General features: G+C 44.9%; 1 protein-coding gene across 1 annotated transcript; it reads left to right on the forward strand.

Annotated features, from left to right (window-relative positions):
• The first annotated feature begins 350 nt into the window (after positions 1–350).
• Positions 351–13,890, forward strand: LOC144247225 (myosin heavy chain, skeletal muscle, adult-like). Its single transcript, XM_077787328.1, has 38 exons — positions 351–554; positions 639–782; positions 874–1,030; positions 1,338–1,365; positions 1,464–1,578; positions 1,663–1,755; positions 2,760–2,823; positions 2,916–3,014; positions 3,108–3,211; positions 3,292–3,430; positions 3,679–3,797; positions 3,894–4,043; positions 4,753–4,923; positions 5,166–5,472; positions 5,556–5,635; positions 6,166–6,253; positions 6,347–6,464; positions 6,693–6,816; positions 6,899–7,035; positions 7,139–7,394; positions 7,867–8,109; positions 8,216–8,392; positions 8,474–8,619; positions 8,707–8,797; positions 8,886–9,275; positions 9,391–9,517; positions 9,753–9,871; positions 10,149–10,345; positions 10,616–10,799; positions 10,886–11,051; positions 11,217–11,341; positions 11,614–11,922; positions 12,074–12,277; positions 12,528–12,653; positions 12,748–12,918; positions 13,006–13,110; positions 13,249–13,344; positions 13,738–13,890. Exons 1-38 carry the CDS (start codon positions 351–353, stop codon positions 13,888–13,890), a joined length of 5,826 nt encoding a protein of 1,941 aa, XP_077643454.1.
• Positions 13,891–14,172: the final 282 nt, after the last annotated feature.

Here is a 14,172-nt window from a genome sequence, read left to right on the forward strand (position 1 = left end):
CAAGTTACAGCCACAGAAATTTTGATTAGGCAATAAATAGGAAAAAAAAAATCACCATCAGGGTCATTAGACATTAAACTGAGATGCAAAGGGACTGAGAAAAATCTCTTCTTTGACATAATAAAAACTTGTCTGGAAACACTGTGGGAACCTGCATCCACCATTTGCCGTGGTCCCACAGGAAGGTAAACCAAAGAACTACTCAAGATTCTTCCCAAATCACACTTTCTATTACACTGTTAGGGTCTATCAATAAAGTGTGTGACAAGAAAAAATATTGACTCATTTGGGTAACATATCTTCCCTTCCACAGTGCTGTCTGCTGACAAGCCTCTCCACAAAGTGCAGCCATGTCGTCGGACGCTGAGATGGCCATTTTTGGGGAGGCTGCTCCTTACCTCCGAAAGTCAGAGAAGGAGAGAATTGAGGCCCAGAACAAACCTTTTGATGCCAAGACATCTGTCTTCGTGGCTCATCCCAAAGAATCCTTTGTGAAAGGGACAATCACGAGCAGGGAATCGGGCAAAGTCACTGTCAAGACTGAAGGGGGAGAGGTGAGTCAAAAACAAGATTCAAGGACATTTCTTCCCTCACTGGGTTCTTAGCTGACATATGAGGATCTTTTTTTTCCCTGGCAGACCCTGACCGTGAAAGAAGATCAAATCTTCTCCATGAACCCTCCCAAGTATGACAAAATCGAGGACATGGCCATGATGACCCACCTCCACGAACCCGCCGTGCTGTACAACCTCAAAGAGCGTTACGCAGCCTGGATGATCTACGTAAGTGGCAGCAGCAGCTTCCTCTGGGCAGCCTCAGGAGCTGCTGGGCCAGGCTCAGGGGAAGCCTGAGTGCTGTGTCCCTTCCTCACAGACCTACTCGGGTCTCTTCTGCGTCACCGTCAACCCCTACAAGTGGCTGCCGGTGTACAACCCCGAGGTGGTGTTGGCCTACCGAGGCAAGAAGCGCCAGGAGGCCCCTCCACACATCTTCTCCATCTCTGACAATGCCTATCAGTTCATGCTCACTGGTGAGTGGCTCTGTCTGCCTCAGGGGCATTGGACCATGAAATTCTCTGAAGGAAAACTGTCTCAGCAAAGTGAAGACTTTTTCATTCCTTTCTTGTCTCTGACACACACATCTGTTGGAGTTTGCTATCTTCATAGCATTGTTTCCACTGTGTTAAATTAAAGACACCTCTACATTAAGTGATGTGCTTTGGAAAGGTTTGCTTGTTCAAGTCAAGCTGACATCAGGCAAAACATTAAATTATGTATGTTTCATTCTTTCTCTGTTGCTCATGAATTTTAAGTACCGTGTTTCTGCCTTGTTCACAGATCGGGAGAACCAGTCCATCCTGATCACGTACGTACACCCCCTGCGCGGGTCCCTGCGGGGCTGCCCGGTGCCAGGGCCCCTCCTGCCTCACCACGCACCCTCTGCTTCTCTCTTGGCTTGGGCAGCGGAGAATCCGGGGCCGGGAAGACTGTGAACACCAAGCGTGTCATCCAGTACTTTGCAACAATTGCAGCCAGTGGGGACAAGAAAAAGGAGGAGAAGTCATCAGGCAAAATGCAGGTGAGTCAGAAAGGACAGACAGAATGCTTGGCCTGCCATTGCCTGTCAACCAAACACAGACACTGAATAATGATGTCCCTGCAGGGAACGCTTGAGGATCAAATCATCAGCGCCAACCCACTGCTGGAGGCCTTTGGAAACGCCAAGACCGTGAGGAACGACAACTCCTCACGCTTTGTGAGTTTTTCATTAGAGAAGTTGTCATTTATATGGGAACAAGTATGTCAGAACATGCTGTCATATCTGAAGTATCAAAGTCAGATGACTGTATTTATTAAATGACTGTTTTCTGCATATTTTTACCAATTAAAGTAGACTATCTAATTAAAAAAATATATCCTTAGAAGGAAAATGCAGTATACAAATGGGGATGATTTAAATATGTTTGTATATCTATATAATTGCATATCTATAAATATAGATGTACATATTCTTAGAGTCTGTCATACAGACTGAAGACACAATTTTGTGGAAATTGATGTAATATAGAAGAAATGAAAAATGGGGCATACAGGGTAGAAACTGCTGGATAGAAATTTTACTGGCCTTCATCAGACCAGCAAAAGATTACTTTCTGGGTTTTAGGCACGAAACTGGGCAGGTATGTTAATCTGACTGTTCAGACCTTGATGTAAGTTTTAATGCAAAAAGCCATTCATAAGTTCTATTGCATTAACTGTGACTTTCCTTGAAAAATCACAATACCAATCCACATTCTCAGCCTAAAGCTCCTTGTTTTGGGTGTGTTGCTTCTATCTCTACATCTCAGACAGAAACAGCTGACTTCTGTTTTCCAGAAGACTAAAAATATTCATTAAACTTTTATACCACCAAAATCTGCCTTCACAGAATGTTTTCTGATTAGAAAATGGCTTTCAGTATATCCATGTGTTTGAATTGCAACATAAATGACCCAATAAAATGCTTTTTAGTGGTCTTCTCATTAATGTGCATTCATGGTTATCTATTAAATAGTGGTGGATAAAAAAGCTCAGATCTATCTAGTATTGGCAGTATAAAGAATTTCCTGAATTTGTTTTGTCCTGTTTTGCTTTGTTAAAGAAAAAGTAAATTGAAAAAACTTATAAGTTTGAAACCTGTCCTCTGTGGAAAATGTAATGTTGCATGCTCACAATCATGGTGAAATTTCAAAATGCCTTTTTTTCTTTCCCCTCTAAAAGGGCAAATTCATTCGAATCCACTTTGGGGCCACAGGCAAGCTGGCTTCTGCTGACATTGAAACTTGTAAGACACCACCAGACCTGATCCCATTCCTTTGTTCCTTTCCACCTCAGTGTTCTTTCTCGGGCCTGACTCTGTCCCACCTTCCTTGCCAGATCTGCTGGAGAAGTCCAGAGTCACTTTCCAGCTCAAGGCAGAAAGGAGCTACCACATCTTTTATCAGATCATGTCCAACAAGAAGCCAGAGCTAATTGGTATGAAGTATTATCAATTGTTTGATAAAATCTGAAGGTCTTTAATATTTATCTTCATTCTCACTCCCAGATACAACCTATTCCTCTTTACAGACATGCTCCTCATCACCACCAACCCATATGACTACCAATTTGTGAGTCAAGGTGAGATCACAGTTCCCAGCATTAACGACCAGGAGGAGCTGATGGCCACAGATGTAAGTCTCACAGAGCATATTGGTGTGGTGAAACTTCCTTGTAATGGCCCAGAGGTATATCTGAAGGATTCTGTTTTCAGAGTGCCATTGAAATCCTGGGTTTCACTGCTGATGAGAGATTAGCCATCTACAAGCTGACAGGGGCTGTCATGCACTACGGGAACCTGAAGTTCAAGCAGAAACAACGAGAGGAGCAGGCAGAGCCTGATGGCACTGAAGGTATTAAGTCTTATAAAACTCCTAATAACAGAAGTGGTTACATAGCAGGTAGTTTGCAATCAGATATTGTCCTTCCATTTGCTTTCACAAATACATCAATCTCAGCTTCCAGACTATTCATGCTTCTAAATTTCCCTTCAAGATATCACAAAATTTCAGTGCTGAGACCAATCAATATATCTTAGAAGATATCCACTTTCAATTATCACTTCTCCTCTGTTAATTTTTCCCTGTCTCTTTGTGAGCAGTTGCTGACAAGGCTGCCTACCTGATGGGTCTGAACTCAGCAGACCTGCTCAAGGCCCTCTGCTACCCCCGCGTCAAGGTGGGGAATGAATACGTGACCAAGGGCCAAAACGTGCAGCAGGTAACAACAACCACTTGGTGACTGGGAAACTCTCACTTGATTTACTCTCTCCCTTCGGGTACTATTTTCCTTCTACTTCGTTCTCCTCTGCTCTAGGTGAACAATTCAGTGGGTGCCCTGGCAAAGGCTGTCTATGAGAAGATGTTCCTGTGGATGGTTGTTCGCATCAACGAGCAGCTGGACACGAAGCAGCCCAGGCAGTACTTCATTGGTGTCCTGGACATTGCTGGCTTTGAGATCTTTGATGTAAGGATATCAGGTTTGAGGGCTGCTCTTGAAGGGAAGGATTGTTGTATCAGAGGACTTGCAAGTAATATTCCTCTGCAGGTTTAACATGCTAGTCATTTGCGATTTTATGCAGAAAAAAAAGCCAGTCATTTTCTTTTCTAGCAGAAAACAAAATTTTCAAAAGCTCCATCAGTACAAGCACAGAGTCATGTTGTTTGTGCAGAAGCAGCAAATAGAATTTTATATGTTGCAATATTACAATTGTTTGAGCTTACAGATTAAATTACCCAAAATATTTCCAACAAATTTATAAAAGAGCATCTGGAGCAGAGCTAGGAGATGCATTAGGAAATATATAGTGAGTTAAAGATGTTTAAAGTATTTAAAGAACCAAGAAATTAATAATTATGTGTGTGATCAGAAGTATTAAGGGTTTTCAATTTGGAGACAAGAGCATGTACTCATCTTGTTTGCAGAATAAGAAAACGCCAAAGTATTTTAATAATTTTAGGAGATTCGTTAAAAACATCTCCTCTGGAAAAAATCTCTCATTTTCATTATGTAGGTTTTTTTTTTTTTCTGGAGCTGCATAAAGGTTCTCTTATGGTGTAGTCCTGATAATACAGTTGTATTCTAACTGGGGAAATTTATAAAAGGTGGAGGAGAATGATGAAGAACTGGGAATATTGATGAGAGCTGGTTGTTGTGTTTTTTTTCCACTGAGCAGTTCAACAGCCTGGAGCAGCTGTGCATCAACTTCACCAATGAGAAACTGCAACAGTTCTTCAACCACCACATGTTCGTGCTGGAACAGGAGGAGTACAAGAAGGAGGGAATTGAATGGACATTCATTGATTTTGGGATGGACCTGGCTGCCTGCATTGAGCTAATTGAGAAGGTATTTCTGTAATTCACAATGTCAGATATTTTCAGAATTGCATTAGTTTTATATATATTTCTAAATGCAGCTTGAAATGGTAGCTATCATACTGCAGATACATCAGTTTGTATTATTTTACAATTTTCTGAGCAGAACAATCCTTGAGAGCAGTAATATTGTCTCACTCAGGAAGTTAGTTCATCTCTGAGTCTTTCTGCCTTTTCACCTTTTCCTCCCTCCTTCCTTGTGATTTCTCCCAGCCCATGGGCATCTTCTCCATCCTGGAAGAGGAGTGCATGTTCCCCAAGGCAACTGACACCTCTTTCAAGAACAAGCTCTATGACCAGCACCTGGGCAAGTCCAACAACTTCCAGAAACCCAAACCTGGCAAAGGCAAGGTTGAGGCTCACTTCTCCCTGGTGCACTATGCTGGCACAGTGGACTACAACATCACTGGGTGGCTGGAGAAGAACAAGGACCCTCTGAATGAAACTGTCATTGGGCTGTACCAGAAATCATCTGTAAAGACCTTGGCTTTGCTCTTTGCCTCTGCTGGAGGAGAGGCAGGTCGGTTCTCTGAAATTCATCTCTTTGATGCACAGTGGTTGGTTCCCAAAGCAAAAGATGATCCATTATCTTTGTTTTATCAGAGGCTAGTGGTGGTGGTGGTGGCAAGAAGGGAGGCAAGAAGAAGGGTTCTTCCTTCCAGACAGTCTCAGCTCTTTTCCGGGTACGTAAACACATTTTCTTTTCATATATGCAGAGAATTATGCTGTACTTTTAGCTGGCTCAGACACAGAAAAAAAAGCAAAGAAAATCCCCAACAATCAATCAACCAACCAACCAACCAAGCAACCAAGAAACCAACCAACATATAGTCGAAGTATAATTTCTCTTTTCAACCAACCAACAGATATTCAAAGTATAACTTCTCCACCATTGGAAACAAAAAAATTATGTAATGAAAAATGGAATTGTAAAGTGCCATTATATAAAGTCTAAACTTAGACTTTATATAAACATAAAACATGCCTCCTTTCTACTCTTCACTGGGTTGATGGTAAGCTTTTTCTTGTCCTTCAAGGTGAGGTTTAGTGCTGGGAATCAGAGAGAATTGAGCAATTAATTGAGACATTCTCAACTGACAATTTTCAGCCTGGTGTATCTCCATTGATGGGTCTTTCATGTTAAATTCAAAGATTGCAAAGGGCTATTTTTCCCACGTTTCTCATAAATGCACGCTAAATCATGATCCCACAGGAGAATCTCAACAAGCTGATGACCAATCTGCGGAGCACTCACCCCCATTTTGTGCGCTGTATCATCCCCAATGAGACTAAAACACCTGGTAAGAGCCCCAAGCAGAAAGATCCTTGCTCTGATACATCCATTCCCCTCTGCACTGCACTCTGGGTCACTCATTTGTGCTCTGCATTGCCAGGTGCCATGGAGCACGAGCTGGTGCTGCACCAGCTGCGCTGTAACGGCGTGCTGGAAGGGATCAGGATTTGCAGGAAAGGGTTCCCCAGCAGAGTCCTCTATGCTGACTTCAAACAGAGGTGAGAGCTATGAAATGAAGAAATAAGTCAGGTGTCCTCACGAACTGCTCTCCATCACACAAATGAGCTTTGCCAGGATCTCTGTATAAAGGGATGAAATAGAGTATGGAGGGATGAAATTCCAACTTCATCAGCCCAATTCTGCTGCAAACACCGCTCTTGCTTTCAGTAAACAGAACATTCTTATGACTGGAGATTATCTTCTTCGTATTTCCTCCAATTCCACAGATACAAGGTACTTAATGCCAGTGCCATCCCTGAGGGACAGTTCATCGATAGCAAGAAGGCTTCTGAGAAGCTCCTTGGGTCAATCGATGTGGACCACACCCAGTACAAATTTGGACACACCAAGGTACAAACCCCCCATTCACTGCCTGCCTGGGCTTTGCTCTCTCTACCTAACAGTGATGTGCTGCAACATTTCCTCCCTCAAGGTGTTCTTCAAAGCTGGGCTGATAGGGATCCTGGAGGAGATGAGGGATGAGAAGCTGGCACAGCTCATCACCCGCACCCAGGCAGTGTGTAGGGGTTACCTGAGGAGGGTGGAGTACCAGAGAATGGTGGAGCGGAGGTACACCTTCCTCTTCTTCTGTTACAGACTCATTTTGCTCATGGGAAATTGTTGACACTTGTCAGACTGAGAATATTCATTGCACTTTTTAATTACGCCTCAGGGAATCCATCTTCTGCATCCAGTACAACATTCGTGCTTTCATGAATGTCAAACACTGGCCATGGATGAAGCTGTTCTTCAAGATCAAGCCCCTGCTGAAGAGTGCAGAGTCTGAGAAGGAGATGGCCAATATGAAGGAAGAATTTGAGAAAACCAAGGAAAATCTTGCAAAGTCTGAGGCAAAGCGGAAGGAGCTGGAGGAGAAAATGGTATCTCTAATGAAGGAGAAAAATGACCTGCAACTCCAAGTGCAGGCTGTAAGTATCACCATTTACTTCCCACTCAGAAAAATCACCTACTCATTCTGACTGTTCTGTCTCACGGAGAAGGTCAAGTGTCCATTATATTAAACATGAAGCTTAGAAAGCAGCATCTTGCATTAGCATGGTGATATCTCTTAAAGATAGTAAAAGAAGCAAGGTTCTTCAAGTGGGTTTAAGGGCTCCTGCTTTTCTGAGGAAGATGCCATCTATATATATCCAATACAGGATTGTAAATGACCACCCTGCACCATTTACTATTATCACAACTATAGATTCAGAGTGATATTTTTGAAAGAATAAAAAACAACAAAGAAAATTTTAATATTCTGAACAGAGAACTTGGAAATCTCTTTCCCAGGAAGGTAACTGGAAAACACTGTATACACGTTTGAGTTGACAGGATAAAAGATAAAAAAGAGAAACATTCAAATGTTATAAACAAACAGAATCTTTGTTTACCCACCAGGAAGCAGATAGCTTGGCTGATGCTGAGGAAAGGTGTGACCAGCTCATCAAAACCAAAATCCAGCTGGAAGCCAAAATTAAGGAGGTAACTGAAAGGGCTGAGGATGAAGAGGAAATTAATGCTGAGCTGACAGCCAAGAAGAGGAAGCTGGAGGATGAGTGTTCAGAGCTGAAGAAAGATATTGATGACCTTGAGCTAACACTGGCCAAGGTGGAGAAGGAAAAACACGCCACTGAAAACAAGGTATGAGGTAGAACAAGTCAATGGCACTCCAGAAGATGGGCTGTGTGCTATGACAGGACTTCTATAGCTACTTCCTTTATTTACATTTGCTCCCTTCTTCCTAAAGGTGAAAAACCTGACTGAGGAGATGGCAGCCTTGGACGAGACCATTGCCAAGCTGACAAAAGAGAAGAAAGCCCTCCAAGAGGCCCATCAGCAGACCCTGGATGACCTGCAGGCAGAGGAAGACAAAGTCAATACTCTGACCAAGGCCAAGACCAAGCTGGAACAGCAAGTGGATGATGTAAGCACACACAGAGCAGGAACAGGACAGGTATGGAGCCAGACCTGGCTGGCAGAGCCCTGATGGTCTTGTTGTGTTTAGCTGGAAGGGTCCCTGGAGCAAGAGAAGAAACTGCGCATGGACCTGGAGAGAGCTAAGAGGAAGCTGGAAGGAGACCTGAAGCTGGCCCAGGACAGCATCATGGATTTGGAGAATGATAAGCAGCAGCTGGATAAGAAACTGAAGAAGTAAGTGTGGCTCTGGGGCACCTGAGTGCTGGGCTGGAGCACTTGTCTCTTTGCTTTGAGATCTAACATGGTTCACTTGGCCCAAAGGAAAGACTTTGAAATCAGCCAGATCCAAAGCAAGATTGAGGATGAACAAGCAGTAGGCATACAATTTCAGAAGAAGATCAAGGAGCTGCAGGCAAGTCTCTGTTCCTTCCCCTGCCTTGCTCAGGCTCAGCTCAGGCAGGAGGAGGGCACGGGTGTGAAGGGTCCCTGGTGTTCTGCAGGCCCGTATTGAGGAGCTGGAGGAGGAAATTGAGGCAGAGCGAACCTCTCGTGCCAAAGCAGAGAAGCATCGCGCTGACCTGTCCAGGGAGCTGGAGGAGATCAGCGAGCGCCTGGAAGAAGCTGGAGGGGCCACAGCAGCTCAGATTGATATGAACAAGAAGCGAGAGGCAGAATTCCAGAAGATGCGCCGTGACCTGGAAGAGGCCACGCTGCAGCACGAAGCCACGGCTGCTGCCCTGCGCAAGAAGCACGCGGACAGCACAGCTGAGCTGGGCGAGCAGATCGACAACCTGCAACGCGTGAAGCAGAAGCTGGAGAAGGAGAAGAGTGAGCTGAAGATGGAGATTGACGACTTGGCTAGCAACATGGAGTCCGTCTCCAAAGCCAAGGTACACAATTATTTTATCGGTTCAGTGACCCAGTGGAACACAACACAGTTTTTGTACCTGGCCGTCTTTAGCGTGTGGATGGTTAACTCATCACTTCCCATATGATGAAACACAGGCCAACCTGGAGAAGATGTGCCGCACACTGGAAGATCAGCTGAGTGAGATTAAGAGCAAGGACGAAGAGCAGCTGCGCATGATCAATGACCTCAATGCTCAAAGAGCTCGTCTGCAGACAGAGTCAGGTGGGACACCCACATCTACATGTGCAGATCAATAATGCATCAGAGTTATTGCAAAAGTTACTCTTCTGTGCACGTGGTCTTTTAAACACACAAAGTCACACCTCCTGCTAAATACTTGAAATGGTATAATAAGATTCTGAAGGGATTGCAAACTATCTGATTTTGTATTGCCAAATGTTTGCAGTGGTACCATCAACAGCATTAAAACTGTTGTATATCTGCAAATTTTTTTCAGGTGAATATTCACGTCAGGTGGAAGAGAAGGATGCTTTGGTTTCTCAACTGTCAAGAGGCAAACAAGTTTTCACCCAACAGATTGAGGAGCTCAAGAGGCACCTGGAGGAAGAAATCAAGGTGATTTCTCCTCTCAGAGGTCCTCCAGTCACTTAAATGGCTACTAAACTACACGATGAGACAGGGAAAAAAAATCTCATGTAATTTGGTGCAAGTCATCTCATGCTAACTTTTACACTGAGTTTATCCACTATCCCTTTGTTTAAGTCCCAGCTTCATTCCTCATAGAGTGCATGGTTGTCTGTTTGCATAGAAGCATGGTCCACTGTCCGATTAAAATTCAATCAGATTTCCTGGGATATTTCTTATCCATGGCCCAATACCCTTGTTGCTGCAGGCCAAGACTGCCCTGGCCCACGCCCTGCAGTCCGCTCGCCACGACTGTGACTTGCTCCGGGAACAATATGAGGAGGAGCAGGATGCCAAGGGGGAGCTGCAGCGAGCCCTGTCCAAGGCCAACAGTGAAGTGGCCCAGTGGAGAACCAAATACGAGACGGACGCGATTCAGCGCACGGAGGAGCTCGAGGAGGCCAAGTACGTGGGGAAAGTGAGGAAGACTAGGAAAGATTAAGACCAGAAATTCTTGGAGACCACTGTGATATTGTTGGGAAGAAGTCAGTGCTCTTCTTGGGGTTGGGTTGAAAGAAGAGCAGCAAATAAATTCTGTAATGCATGTGGTGTGGGAGAAAATATCACAGGCAAACATGTAGAAGACAGGGACTGGCAGAGATACAGGGAAAAGCCCATTAACCACATGCCATAGCTTTCCCTTTTCTCTGAAACCATGAGATATGTTTAATACAGGAAGAAGCTCGCCCAGCGCCTGCAGGATGCAGAGGAACATGTTGAGGCTGTCAATGCCAAATGTGCCTCCCTGGAAAAGACAAAGCAGAGGCTGCAGAATGAAGTGGAGGACCTGATGATAGATGTGGAGAGATCCAATGCTGCTTGTGCTGCTCTGGATAAGAAGCAGAAGAACTTTGACAAGGTCTTTTGGCTTCCAGCACCAGCATTCCTGGCCAGAGCATGGCCCTGTGATAGCCTCAGCCCTACTCACACCCCGTTTCTCTTCAGATCCTGGCAGAATGGAAGCAGAAGTATGAGGAAACGCAGGCTGAGCTGGAGGCCTCGCAGAAGGAGTCGCGCTCTCTCAGCACGGAGCTGTTCAAGATGAAGAATGCCTATGAGGAGTCCTTGGACCACCTGGAAACAATGAAGCGGGAGAACAAGAACTTGCAGCGTAAGTCCCTCTGCTCCCCCCTGGCCTTTCTCACTATCAGCCATCACCTCCATTGGCCATGGGTCTGTGCCTGCAGGTCTGCAGAGATGTCTGTCACCTTGGTGGGACAGGGCCCTTCCCATTCTGCTCAGAGCCTGACCATGCCATTGATCTTTGTTCCCACAGAGGAGATTTCCGACCTCACAGAGCAGATTGCAGAGGGAGGAAAGGCAATTCATGAGCTGGAGAAAATCAAGAAGCAGGTTGAGCAGGAGAAATCTGAACTGCAAGCCTCCCTGGAAGAAGCTGAGGTAAAGCCTTCTGTTGTTAACTAATTAGTTTCAACACAGTTCAGCAACTTCAGATAACATTTAAATAATTCCCTGCCCTGAGAATTGAGTGGAGACATAGGAAGCAAGATCTTATCACACCATAAAATCTTTGAATCCATGGGTATACCTTTTTCTTTCCTTTCTTGCAATCTCAGACCTCTGGTTATACATTATTCTTTGATATAACAATTCATGTAGAGTTGTTGACATTGTTATTTTTTATAATTAACTGCATTTTATACTTTCTTGAGGCCTCCCTGGAACATGAGGAGGGGAAGATCCTGCGCCTGCAGTTGGAGCTCAACCAAGTGAAGTCTGAAATTGACAGGAAGATAGCAGAGAAGGATGAAGAGATTGATCAGATGAAGAGGAACCACCTCAGAATTGTGGACTCCATGCAGAGCACCCTGGATGCTGAGATCAGGAGCAGGAATGAAGCCCTGAGGCTGAAGAAGAAGATGGAGGGAGACCTGAATGAAATGGAGATCCAGCTGAGCCATGCCAACCGTGTGGCTGCAGAGGCACAGAAGAACTTGAGGAACACTCAGGCTGTGCTCAAGGTAAGGCATTACCAACCAAGTGCTCACTGGTTTCTCATGCAGCTACAAATATTTCTCTTCTACAGTTCTATCTTTTCTGTATAAATATGAAAATGGAAAACAAGTAAATAGGAAGAACATGCCTCCCAATCTGTTGTTTCTCTCTTTCCAGGACACCCAGATACACTTGGATGATGCTCTCAGGACACAGGAGGACCTGAAGGAGCAGGTGGCCATGGTGGAGCGCAGAGCAAACCTGCTGCAGGCTGAAGTTGAGGAGCTCCGGGCAGCCCTGGAGCAGACAGAGCGGTCAAGGAAATTGGCTGAGCAGGAGCTTCTGGATGCCAGTGAGAGAGTTCAGCTCCTCCACACACAGGTAAATTCTAGAACTGAAGACATATAACACCTACAGGATTTAGAGAATTAAAATTAATAATAGGTCTGTTTTCATTTTTTAATTATAATACAACAATTAGTATTCAGCAGTCTACCACTGCCATTTATCAGTCATTTGTGTTCTTCATATGAAACTGTAAATAAAACATAAATAAGAATAGGAAATTTGATTTTTCTAAAAATGGTGTGATGCAACTGGAGAAGTAAAATAAGCTTTTTTCTTTCAATAGAACACCAGCTTGATCAACACCAAGAAGAAGCTGGAAACGGACATTGCCCAGATCCAGGGTGAAATGGAGGATACCATCCAGGAAGCCCGCAATGCTGAGGAGAAGGCCAAGAAGGCCATCACTGATGTGAGTTGGGCACTCCTGGCATTGCTGACAATGAATGTACTCTCCCCAAAATATCTCCAGTCCTAAAATGGCTTTGACCCTTTGCTCTGATCAGGCAGCCATGATGGCAGAAGAGCTGAAGAAGGAGCAGGACACCAGTGCCCACCTGGAGAGGATGAAGAAGAACCTGGACCAGACGGTGAAGGACCTGCAGCACCGTCTGGAGGAGGCTGAGCAGCTGGCACTGAAGGGAGGGAAGAAGCAGATCCAGAAGCTGGAGGCCAGGGTGTGTAGGGCTGGGGCTGTGCCTGAGTGAGCGTGTCCTTGGAGAGACATTGCCAGGGAAGCTGCAGGGATGGGCTTGTCCTTGCAGGTGCGGGAGCTGGAAGGGGAGGTTGATGCTGAGCAGAAGCGCAGCGCTGAAGCCGTGAAGGGCGTGCGCAAGTACGAGCGGAGGGTGAAGGAACTCACCTACCAGGTAAGGCAGGAGCCCTCCTTGGGTGATGCACCCTTATTCTATCAAACAAAAGAGGTTCTCTTGGACTCCAATAGTAAATAGTATATTGTGGTGTGCAGAAAGCAATAATTCACTCTTTCTGCTTTGCCTACTTTCTAGTCTGAGGAAGACAGGAAGAATATTCTCAGGCTGCAGGATCTGGTGGACAAGCTGCAAACAAAAGTGAAATCCTACAAGAGACAAGCTGAGGAAGCTGTGAGTATTGCTTGGGGAAATAAAAAGCATTGTTTCCTCTGGGTGTTACACAGGTGTCCTGGAGAGGAGTATCAGAATTTTTCTAAATATCAAGAATCATCAGTTGAGGAGGGAAACTTCGTCTTTCAGATATAGCCCCCCAGCACATGAGCACTAAACAAGTGGGAGAATAAATACAGAAATGACAAATGGAAATTATGAAATTTCTCCTCACTTGTGCCACAGTCCTGGTGAAGCTTGTCCCAGTAGGGTCCTGAAAAGGGGAGGATGAGGAGCTCTGTGTGAGCAGTGGTGGGAGGGGGAGGGAGATTTGCAGCCCCACAAGGCTGACTTGCAGCAGGAATGAAACCCCTGCCCTGTGCTCCTGAGCCCTGATTTCTTCTCCCCACACAGGAGGAGCTGTCCAATGTCAACATCTCCAAATTCCGCAAGATCCAGCACGAGCTGGAGGAAGCCGAGGAGCGGGCTGACATTGCAGAGTCACAGGTCAACAAGCTCCGAGTGAAGAGCCGGGAGTTTCACAGCAAGAAAATTGCAGAAGAGTGAAGATGTCCTGAGGCATCAAAGTGACCTGAGGGTTGCACAAAATGTGTACCTTCTGTCAGTTCCTTCTGCAATGAGGCTTTACAAATTTGTCAATTTTGCAATTTAGTCTAATGACTAAAGATCGCAGATTCCTTTGCATAAAAAGCAGTAGTTACATTTTAGTTCTGCAGTTATTTAGGTGTTGATTGTGTTAAGACAATATTCAGGAGTAAACTCCTCAGTTTTCTAGAGTAAGATTCAGAAACTCCAGTACTCCAACTACATTAAGAGTAATAGCATGAT

Source organism: Lonchura striata, chromosome 19 (genome assembly GCF_046129695.1).
Source record: "Lonchura striata isolate bLonStr1 chromosome 19, bLonStr1.mat, whole genome shotgun sequence".
NCBI lineage: Eukaryota > Metazoa > Chordata > Aves > Passeriformes > Estrildidae > Lonchura > Lonchura striata.